This window comes from Stegodyphus dumicola, chromosome 3, assembly GCF_044657685.1.
Source record: "Stegodyphus dumicola isolate Sdum_Otavi_A_Nest chromosome 3, ASM4465768v1".
Taxonomy (NCBI): Eukaryota; Metazoa; Arthropoda; class Arachnida; order Araneae; family Eresidae; genus Stegodyphus; species Stegodyphus dumicola.
The window spans coordinates 202,829,584-202,841,123 of NC_140770.1; the positions used below are offsets into that span (position 1 = coordinate 202,829,584).

The 11,540-nt window shown below is 30.7% G+C and overlaps 1 protein-coding gene across 2 annotated transcripts in view; it reads left to right on the forward strand.

The window, feature by feature from the left end:
- LOC118204383 (uncharacterized) overlaps nucleotides 1-10,959 on the forward strand; it is a 281,241-nt gene extending 270,282 nt beyond the window's left edge. Inside the window, exons 5-6 of one of the 2 annotated variants that reach the window (XM_085813771.1) lie at nucleotides 6,631-6,848; nucleotides 10,915-10,959. In XM_085813771.1, the coding sequence (XP_085669897.1) occupies nucleotides 6,631-6,848; nucleotides 10,915-10,944 (248 nt within the window). In that variant the 3' untranslated portion in view covers nucleotides 10,945-10,959. Of the gene's footprint in view, nucleotides 1-6,630; nucleotides 6,955-10,914 lie in introns of those variants that run through there. The other variant, XM_085813773.1, reaches the window with a different exon arrangement.
- Nucleotides 10,960-11,540: the final 581 nt, after the last annotated feature.

The following is an 11,540-nucleotide window of genomic DNA, read 5'->3' on the forward strand; positions in this document are numbered from 1 at the left end:
ATTTAAGTTTTAAACACATAAACGCCACAGCGTTTTTCCGGAAATTACGGTATATTAAATTAGCCTAACAGCTCACAGGATAATTTATTGCATAGGAAGGCTCATAGAAGCCAGAGGAAACAAGCCTAATGACTAGAAGCATTCAGTGCTACAGAATCAAATCCCTAATAATTCAAAGTAACACCGTGATATTCAAGCAGGCATAACAAGTTCTAAAATCACCATTCCGGTTTCCACTATTGCCGTGTTAAGCTTGCAGAGAGCAAGCTGTATACCAGTGTTGAAATGCCTAAGTGAGTCCGAAGGACAGGATGTTGAGTCAAAACACACGTTAGATTTTATAACTGACGGAGCTATTGCGAAGAGCAATATTGCCGGTTCCAGAATTAAAGCCCAAGGGCACTTGATATAAAGAAATCCGGACGTGGAGAAAATCTCAGATGAGAAAACAGAGAAAGGGGAAGTAGAGAAGTACCAAAAGGAGCAAGACAATCCAATCGGACAAGTTCGCAAAACGTGACGAACCATCATAGCTTTCAAGGAGGACCCAAGACAATGCATTTCCCATAAATAGCACTTCTTTCTACCTTAAATCTGAATACATGCGCATTAGCTCATTAGCATTCTAGTGGGTGAAAAATTGAAAGAAAAATTCTGAAGGAAAAATTGCTTAAACTAAAAACTAACTATTAATCAAACTAAGTAAATCCCCTAAACTAAATAAATTTAATGAAATAGTTTAAATTTCAGTTTTTCAGTCCCACCCATTAAGAATTAGTACTATTTTATAGTTTCTTGTTTTCCACTTTAAATGCATGTCACTGAAAAGCATTTTTCATGCATTCCATTTCTTTTGTTTCTTTCTTAAAATTATGCTATCACAAAATATCATGAAACAAGGTTTCACTGTGTATTGCAGGTTGTTATAGTAATTTGAAATTGGGAATGATGAGAAATGAAAAAGGCCAAATTTTCTTAAAGTAGAGGAATATTCTTTTAATAAATATATTTTTGAACATATTTCACAGTTTCTTAATACAAATGATCTTATTTGAAAATAAGCAGGAAGTCTTAAAATAATTGTTTAAAGGAAATATGGTTTTATTTATTAATAATTTGTGAATATTTTCTTTTTGGGGGGGGAGTACAAATCTTTGCACACTGTCAAATTGGAGTAATTCTAAAAAATTTCTTAAAAGGTAATGTGTTTCAAAACCTTGTTCTTTTTCATTTAAATATGTTGTATTCAATTTTTCATAGCTTTGTGTATTAATTGATTTTTTAAAATTTATATAAAAATTTTATTTGCATGTATCTAATATTGTTATATGCAGTGCACAAAGTTTTAAGATGAAAGTTTAATTTACTTTTGTGTATTTTATAATAGGAACTGTTTTATTTAGTGTGTGTTAAATCTTATTATAATTTTAATTTCTGTGCTCCTAATTGATTTGTATTTCTTCAGTCTGATACTGAATACAAAATTAACATACTCACGTAAATACCAAAAAATGTAAGCCGTAATTAAATAATAGCTATAAATCAATATCAGTAATTAAATCTTATGCTTTATTTTAAAATTATTATTTCATGAAACTATGTATGCATTTTTGTAATGTAGTACCTTTAGCTTCATATAAAGAACTACAAAAAGTCATAAGAATTTACTTTTACTTCTGAGTTATTAATGCATTTCATGTGAAAAGTTTAAAAAAAAGGTATCGTTGAGTGACTTTGTCTTATATGAACCATTTGTGTAATTATTTGTCTGATCATTTTTTGTTATACAGTTGTTACACGATGATAGTTGATATGCAATGTGTAAGTTACTTTATCTTTAAAAAAATTATATCAAGTATTGTCATTTACCATTTCTTCAGTGTGTGTGTGATTATGGCAAAGCCTCGAGGGCTATCTCGCCAAAGGATGCCTTCGTGGAGGACTTTCTAAGGGAAGCTGGCTAGTATACACGTTACACATGGGGAAAACCACGAAAACACACATGCAGCCAGCCCGTTCGCGGGATTCGAACCTCAGACCGAACTACCAGTGTTCAGCGACTTTACCGTTCGGCTGCTGGTGGGCATCATTCCTTCGGAATTTTGCATTGTAAAATCGTCTCAGATTAGCGGGGGAAAATGCAGTTTCTTGAAAAGGACTAGGTTATACACGAAGCTCACGTATTTTTCTATGATGAGACACGTTTAGAAGAGCTGATGGTTATTTAAGGAGAAGAACTCTCTTCCGTTTAGGTTAACTAAGGAGTGCATGAAAAGGAAAAAAGTGATTTCCAATTTGCAGAGCTTGACAAAATTACTGCCAAGCACTTTTGTATCACGCGGAACATGTCCTAAAAGATAATGTAATGTGACCGAAGCTGAGCTAAAAGTATTTCAACATTGAAACAATGTTTCTAAAGAAAAGTGGCCATATTGCACACAAAATTCGAAATGCTCATTTTCAGCAAGGATGAAATGCTTGCACATAAACCTAATGCATCTCCTTGTTTTCTACTTGCTTGACATTTATGCTTTTGCATTCAGCTTGTATCTTCTGCCTTCAAGTTAGTAGATTTAATAGCTGTGTTTCTTATATCTGTGGATTTAAATTGCTTTGCTGAAAGAAGTCTAATAGAGTGAAATTTGAAGACCATGGTAACCAAGCTACTGAGTTTATGTTTCTCATTCATTTCCAGTAAAGAGAAAAGATGTTCAGCTAGCATATTGCTTTTGCTTTCCTTGATGCCCTATCGTGTTGAAATGACATATTTTAAAATTTTTGTTATGGCAAATGATCTAAAAATTTAACTATTTCAGTATTAAAGAAATCTGAATATTTTTTCAATATTAGAAGGCTATTAATTAAAAAAAAAAGAGAGAGAGAGATTCGGTGCAAATTAACCCGCAAGCTACATCAAATATTGGCTGATCGTTGGGTTTGATGTATGCATCTGCAGTCCATTAGAGATATTTTACTGGAATCGGAAGTATACATTAGGTTTATTCATTACATCATCGTATGAGAATTTAGATCCATCGGCACCTAAGTTAATTTTGTACTGCCCTGTGAAGCATTTAATAGGAAGTTACATTTTTACTCATTTTCCAGAGGAAATAACTGCTGCATAAACTTTAATACTTCTGTTTAAAAAAAGTATGCATTCATACTTTTTTTTCACAGTTGGCTTAAACCACATCAAATTTCATCCGATACTCTAAACACTTACTTGATTTTCTTTCTTTACTTTGTATAAACTGCTTGGTAATAGCTTTTAGTACTTATTCATTAAGTATCAAATATATCTTTCATCTACCAAAAAGAACATTGTCATCCGTTTCACGAAGAATTATTAAAAATGAAGTAAAGATAATTTCCAATTCGGTCTAATTTTGCTTGACCAAATATTCAACTGGCTGACTGAAGCCCAAAGGTGATGATAAATTTTTGTAGGTTTCAAACTTTGGCAGGATCTATTGGCCAAAGCTTGGAAGTGTAAGTTATAGAAAATTTTTTAATGTTATTTATAATTAAAAACATATTTCGTTATTTTATTGATGTTTATATATATATATATGTGTAGATATAGATAGATATGGGTATATATTTAGATTTATTTATATAAGACCTAAACCTATATCACGTACTTTATCTTTTTTGCAGCTTTATACCCATTAAATTGTCTTTCATGTTTTGTTTTTCTCTATCTTTCTTTCTCTCCCCCCATATATATATAGTATATATATATACACACATGCATGTACATGTATATGTAATAAATTGAAAATGACAGATGCAGACTGATGTTGAAGCATACATAGAAGACCCATAATGAAGAACAAGAATAGCACTCTAGGCAGATTTAACAGAAAGTAGTCATGGGAGATTTAAAATTAATATTTAACTGACATTTGTGGCCACATATAACTTGGCACACTAATCCTGTCCGTTTCGAAACATTTTCATTTTTGATAGCTTTGCGGTAAGAAGAGAAGCAGCAGTCTAGCTTGGCCGAAGAGCAGAAACGTAGGGCGAAATCTTAATTCAGAGTGGATTTCAATTTTGGTTTCATTTATTCATAATTAACAATGATCTAAAATTATTATTGGCTGAAGGTAAATTATTTTTGCCTTATCTAAAGCATTATCTAAAAGTCATATGAGAGATTAATCTAGAAATGACATGGTGCATAAAAGTTTATGAATAATTACTATTTTAGAATAGAAAGAGGAAATACTCAAATCAAAATGAAGACTTAAGGGGCTATTGTTAATTCAAATTAAAATTTTGATTTACACACACACACACATGTATTATATATCTATATATATATCAAAAATTGTATTCTTAAAATTATTATTTTTATTTAATTATTTTATTCCTGTTTTTAAAAAATAGGTAGATTATATATTTTTTAACCGTATTGTTTTTACAGTCAGTAAACAAGTGATGTAAGTATTTTAAAAATAATGTATAGAATGAAGTTATGTGTAGATTTATTATTGAAAAGTGTCTCAAAGATAAATAGAAATTCTGTGATTATTTATATTATTGTATATTTAAAAATTTAAAAACTGAGTAGGTGTATTATATGCAAATATGAAACTGGGTTATGTATAAATTTTTGTTAAACTAAATGTTGTTTTTTATATAATAATTTATATCAAATTTTTTTTTTAAAGATTACTTTGCTATTTGGGTCTGTTTTATATATCATTTTTATACTAGAAATTAAAATTTTTTACAGCATGATTATCGTATTCATTTTGAAGTGTAACAGAAATTATTTAAGACGTTCCACAAATAATATTTTGGAAATGCATAATTTTTCCTTTTAAATTAGTAAATTAATAACTCTCCCCCTTCCCATTTATACAATATCAGAGGTGTTTAAATTTGAAATAGATCAGAGGTGTTTAAATTTGAAATAGATTGAAATGGAAACTGATTGATTTGAAATTTACAACAAATTTGTAATGTGAAATTCACTTGTCTATAAATGAAAAATCAGCAGTACAAGGAAAACATAACAGCTTAAAGGAAATAATTAGAACTTCATCATCTAATCACATTTTTCTTAGTAAAATTCAGAATTCTTACGCGCAGTAAAATACTTCTTATCATTTATATGTCGAATGTAGATGATATGGGTGGGAATTATGTAAAACTGATATGTATACAAATGGAAAAATTAATAGTATTTTAATTACTTTATATTTTTGTAGGTTATTTGTGTTATATTTTTACTTATTGTTTTGATGTTTCATCAAGATAACATATTTAACAGAAGTTTATAATCCAAGTATGCTCATTCTGTATAATGCTTCACTGATTAATAATAATAATAATAATAATGCGAATATGTGCCACAAAACAGTTTGATTAAATATTACTAGTTTTTTCTAATTAATGTTAAGCTTACATGAAACACAATCACCTTATTGAAAAATAATAGTTACGTGAAAGCATTAATATACTTCTCTTTCAAATGTAGGAAAATAATGATATGTGTATCTAAGAATATTTTTATTTCATTAAACCTATGCAGTACGTGTATCAGCTATTAATCAAAAATTTACTTTCTCTACAGATTTTGATTATTTTATATATTCTGAATACAGTGTTCTTTTCTCTCTTCAAAAGAATTCTATTCTCAAGTGCAGAAAACATATCATATGCATGTTTTAAAATTAACTACAATGAGTATTTAACTTTTATATTTTTTTTTCCTTTTTCAAACAAAATTTAAATATAAATTTAATGTGCTGTAATAGATGCAGCAGAAAATACTATCATAACAGAGTTTTCCCTTCCCCTGCTGTTAAATTGATTTATGTACAACACGTTTTGCTAATAAAAAAACAATAAAAAATATTTTTATTGTATTTTAATATGTATATAAAGTAGAAATAATTATACATAATTAACTTCATATTTTATTAAATAATTTTATTAAAGTACTAAATTTTCTTGTAGATATTTACATGTTTAAAATTTTCTCCTATCCCTTTAATCAAAAATCACGTCATGTAAAATGAGATTTTCATATATGTTTATATAAAGAGAGAGAGTGTTGTGAAGTTATTATGAACATCATAATTTATATTGGTCTGATGAGATATGTATATTTTAAGTACTTTTAGATTTGAAAGGTTGAAATAATGAATGGTATTAGATGAACTCATGCTTATTTTTGAGAGTGTAATTTAATTTTCCCATGAATTTAAGAACTTTTCTTTGTGTTATTAATGTTATTCTTAATTATTTCTCCCTTTTTATTAAGCTGGGGAAAAGTCTCATATACAGAGAGTTCACAAGTTATTTCAAATTTCATATTTGAAATAACTTGTGAACTCTCTGTATGTTGTTTATATGTTAAGATGTATTGTAATGCTTTTCATCATTCTGTATGTTATGCATAAAGAATTCTGGTTGTCGCTAACTAAACATCTAAAAGGATAACCTAAACCTGTATTATGTTTGAAGAAGAATTGTTTTGTTTCTGTGCTTTATTAACATGTATAAAGCCATTGTAGTAATAAAATGTTGTTTTGTTTGTTAATCATAATCTTCGATTTAATTATTAAAATTGTATTTTTCCAAATTTTTAATATTAGATATATTTTGTTTCAGGGTCTGATACTTTGTGTGGAAATAATATTTCAATCAGTTTGGTTACTACCATGGACTACCGACCATTTTGTACATTTTGTAAACGGCAGTTTCATTCAGAACAAACTTTGAAACGTCATATATCTGAACGTCATGCTTTGAATCCTCAAAGATATGGATGTGATTTATGTCAGAAAAACTTTTCAAGAAGGCATTATGTAACAATTCATAAGAGAATGGTACATTCTGATGTTCTGTGATTATTTATATTATTGTATTTTTTGTTGCAATTATGATAAATATTGGTATTTAAAATCAGTCTAATAAATGTTAAATTTAAAGCAATACGCAAAAATTTCTTATTTCCTTTTAATGACTAGGCTGTCTGTTCATGAAGATTATTTTACTTTTGCTCATAATGGTGTCATCAGCATTGTCTAAACTGGGACTTTGTAGAATTCGAAGAACAGAATGCGGTTTTTGACCTAATTTTTAAGTATTTTTTTTTTTATTAAATATTAAAGTTCCTATTTTTAAGAAAATTTTCTTTTAAATTTTGCAAGCATCTTAACTACAGTAACAGATCTCAAAAATTTCTAACTTTATTAATTTTTTTCCCAGCACTTAGGCTTATTTCGGAGCCCGGGATTTGTGGACTTAATAGCATAATCCGGCTTGCCCCTGTTATTTTGCATGAATTGTATGTAAATACTCTAAGGTAAACAGGTGTACAGATGTGACCCTAGGCAGCAAATGCTATGACTTCTAGAACTAATATACTATAACTTATACCTCCGGCTCTCTCGTTATTCAGTCATACCAAATTCATATTCAAACACTGGTTATATGGTTCTAAAAATGAATGTATTCAGATTAATGGGGATACATATATTTGCAAATGTTGTTTATGAGTAAAGAATTGATAAATCTGTATCTCACAAAATGATTTTGTATTACTCTTCTTGGACTAATTATTTCATGGTGATTTTGGATCATTAACTTTCATGGATCTCACACATACAAAAATATCATCAAGGTGTTTCTAAGCTAAACTATCCTTAATTTCTTGAATTAATATTTTGTATGGGCATAAAAATAATATCTGTAACGCACTACATATCTTCCTCACATGTGCCTGTCCCTAGCTCTGAAAAAGTAACACAATAGGTAGCTTTTACCCGATGCTTCCTCGATAAAAGCTACCTATTCTGTTACTTTTTCAGACCAAGAGATAGTATGACACATGAAAACATAGTTTAATTGCAGGAAATTTAATTAGTTCATGAAACGTTGGATATACAACCATTTTCTCGTTCAGCATGACCAAAACGAGTCATAGTCTTTGGAGACTTTCTAAAGTTGTCATCATCTATATCCGGCGGTTGTGGTGTTCAGTCACATGAAGGAGAATCTTTTCTAGGAACAGGCTCCATGGACAAGTCTTAACTGCGAATTTCTAAAGGAAAAATTGTTTGAATAGGGCGAATTAGTACATATTATTGTGTTTTTAGTTTCACAGTTCTTACTGAACTTTACCCGGAAATAATTCAATAAATCTGGCTAAAAGCCCGTCTAAGCGCTTCCTGAAATTATCTCTCACTAGGACTATGTCGCTAATTTGAATATTTGACAAGTTGACTTTATTAATTTTTTGACAAGTTGACTTTATTAATTTTTTGACAAGTTGACTTTATTAATTAATTTGAATATTTGACTGTTTGACAATTTTCTTAAAAATAGGATTAGTGATGACTTTGGATTAGTTACCCTAAATATTCCTTTCTAAAGCGTAATCTCAAATCTTCGATTAAATTAGCACGATACTTTATTCTTTTCCGTAAATTGTTGCCTCGTCGACGTTTGTAACTTCTGATTTCGGTTTATTGGTTAAGAACATGGCTGGAGTTAATGAAAATATCTTTCCATCTTCTGATCAATATGTTAAATGTCGGGAGCGCAAATTCTTCGTAAGTTATGACAGCTTTTCCTAAAGGTCTTCTAAGGAGCTCTTAACAGTTCTAACAAGTCTTTCTCAACAGGCTGCTGCATGAAGACGAAATTTCCAAATAATACGTTGAACCTCAGCTAATCGATTTATCTTTTTCCTCACTCTATTTCTTTTAGGTAATTGTAAGACATATAAAATTTGTACTATTGTCACAGTACAATAATCTAGGTCTTCATCGTCTCGCTGTAAAGCGTCTAAATGAAAGCAGGAATGCTTCTGTTGACAGCGATAAAACTTCCTCCAAGTATAGAGCTCAGTGTAGAGCATATATAAACAAAAAGAATCTATACTTTGTAACCATGCTATACATAAAAGTGCCCTGTTAAATCTGTTCCCACAATCTCAAACACAGATGCATTTTTAACTCTGTCTGCAAGCAGTTTAGCTGGATCTGCCGTTAATGATTGAGATTTAATTTTTTTTTGGTTTATTTAAGGGGAGGATGCCTTCGTGGAGGACTTTCTAAGGTAAACTGACTCGAATACACATTACACATGAGGAAAACCGCGAAAACGCCCGTGCAGCTAGCCTGTTCACCTGGAATAGAATCCAGGTCGGAACTACCAGTGTTCAGGGACTTCACTGCTCGGCTACTGGTGGGCACGATTGAGACTTAAACCATTGACACTTGATACAATATTTCAAACATTTCGAACTGTTTTCCTACCTTTAAGGATCCAATATTTTTCGCGTAAGATATTAAGTAACATTTGAGATCCTACGTGATAATTCTAACGATGAAAAGTGTAATATAATCTTCGTGTAAATACAGAATCCCCAAGCAATAAGATTGACGATGTAACCTCTTATTTATCTATTCTTTCATTTATACGCGTTTTTACGCAAGTAATCCCTTCTTCATCTTTGAGTGTACATATGTGTGCGGTCTTGCTTTTAGGAGGCAAACATATCTTCTGCACATAATGTATTCTTCTCTTCTCCTGTTATGTCATCGGAACCGGACCCGCCGCCAAATGTTTTGCTAAACTCACCAAGAGCTTGGTTCATATGAAGTCGCGAATGCTTACTTTTGAAATCGTTATAATATTTACTACTACTAAAAAAAAAAAAAAAAAAAAAAAAAAAAAACCCATACCATAAAGCGAAACTCTACTTCAGTTTGAAGGAAGCACTAAAATGGAAATTTGGAAATTTAAAGATATGACATGCCGAAAGGGAGAAAAAATTGCATTCTCAAATTGGTTTGAATGATGGAGAATCAGTTTTTAACGGCAATTTGTTTCATTTATGCATAGTGTTTAGATTTAATGTCCATTGAATTTTGTCAGTATTAGTTTGATATGAAACATTGCATTGTTGTTGACTGCAACAGTTACACGAGTAAGGGAAGTTTATGCGGCCGTACATTAATGGTCTAGACCGTAGTTTAAAATAGGAGGCACTGGTAATATGCCGAAATAGACGAAAGCCTGTTTTCGTGTAGAAAAAACAACTTTGGTCGTATCCTTCCGCCCCAGTGTCTATGCGGGGGGATTTGCCGGGAAACAAAAAAATGTTTTTTAATAGCTGTGCTAACCGCTTTATTAGAACTTTGCTTAAAAGTTTTTGAAGAAAATATTAATGATAGCATTATAATATATTGAAATTTTTGGGAAGAGACACTAAAGAATAAAAAGAGGCCGGATTTGAACATTTCTGTTTAACCATAGATATAATTTTATCGATTCCGATACTGATTGTCTTAGCAAACTATTAAAAGGTCTGGGGGCAATGCGGAACGGCGAAGTAAACGTCAAGGTGGCACTGACCGTAACTAGTTAGCGTATAATTTAATCGAGATTACGGGGTGGCAGCAGCGTTCTAAAAAGCAAATGTTTTCAGGCTCTTTAAACGATATCCGAAGTGCATGCCTTCGCGTTATTCTTTATGCCCTCCCCGATTTCCTTGACAAGTTGTTTAAGTTACATTGAAAATATCTAATTTTACAAATATGTGTTACGTAATTTTTCCCCTTCTATTTTTCTTCAACTTAACCATATCGTAAATATTTTGCCGATTATTTTTATGCTCCGAATTTTTCGCCAGATCATTAGTTTTTGGTAATATCTGAATTCGGTCTTGCTAACAGAACAATACCTCATATTATTATTACATCAGCATCCATAATTTCTTCTAACGTTAAATCCTTCTTTTTCTATACTTATATTACGATTTGATATTATTAACAAATCTCGATATCCGAGCCACTAAAATTAAGATCGAATGAAAACTGAAGAAAGTTTCTGTGTACCTTGGTAACTAATCTTTTGATAAAATTTGGCCTTTCTTCCTTTCAGAATCAATATCGTGGATTTTGTTCCTTATAATTTCACCTATGGGCCAACAATCGGACGATTCTCTCAGCAGTGGAAAACGGTTCTTCCCACCAGCATGAATCAAACAAATGTTTAGGAGAAATCCGCGAGACATCAAATCAGCTGGAAAAGTGTTCTTCGAAGAATGTGAAAATATAAATTTAAATGTAATGTTAAATTAAATGATATTTTGTAAAACTTGGCTCAAGCATTTAGATTTTAAAATCTTATTCAAGGTCATTAAACCTTTTGTTTTTAATAAATTTAAATTCTGGTGGAGACAAATGTAAGGTGTATTATGTTAATTAACCAATTTTTATAATTTAAACCTTTACTGTAACATCGCCTTTTTGGAGTCCTTACCCGAGTACAAGTTAGATATGTCACGAATTTTGTACATATACGAATAATTTAACAAAAACGTATGTGAAATTGTTGTATTTTTTCAGTATAACGTAAACCCGAGAATCTAGAGTGATGATGCTGCCGGAAAAATAAGGATACAGGGGCAGTCTATTTATCGTTGAGTAAATGGATGTCTGGCCAATTTGGCAAGGTATCGTTAAGCAGGCAGTGATTCTGACGACTAATTTTTGTTCCAGATTTAG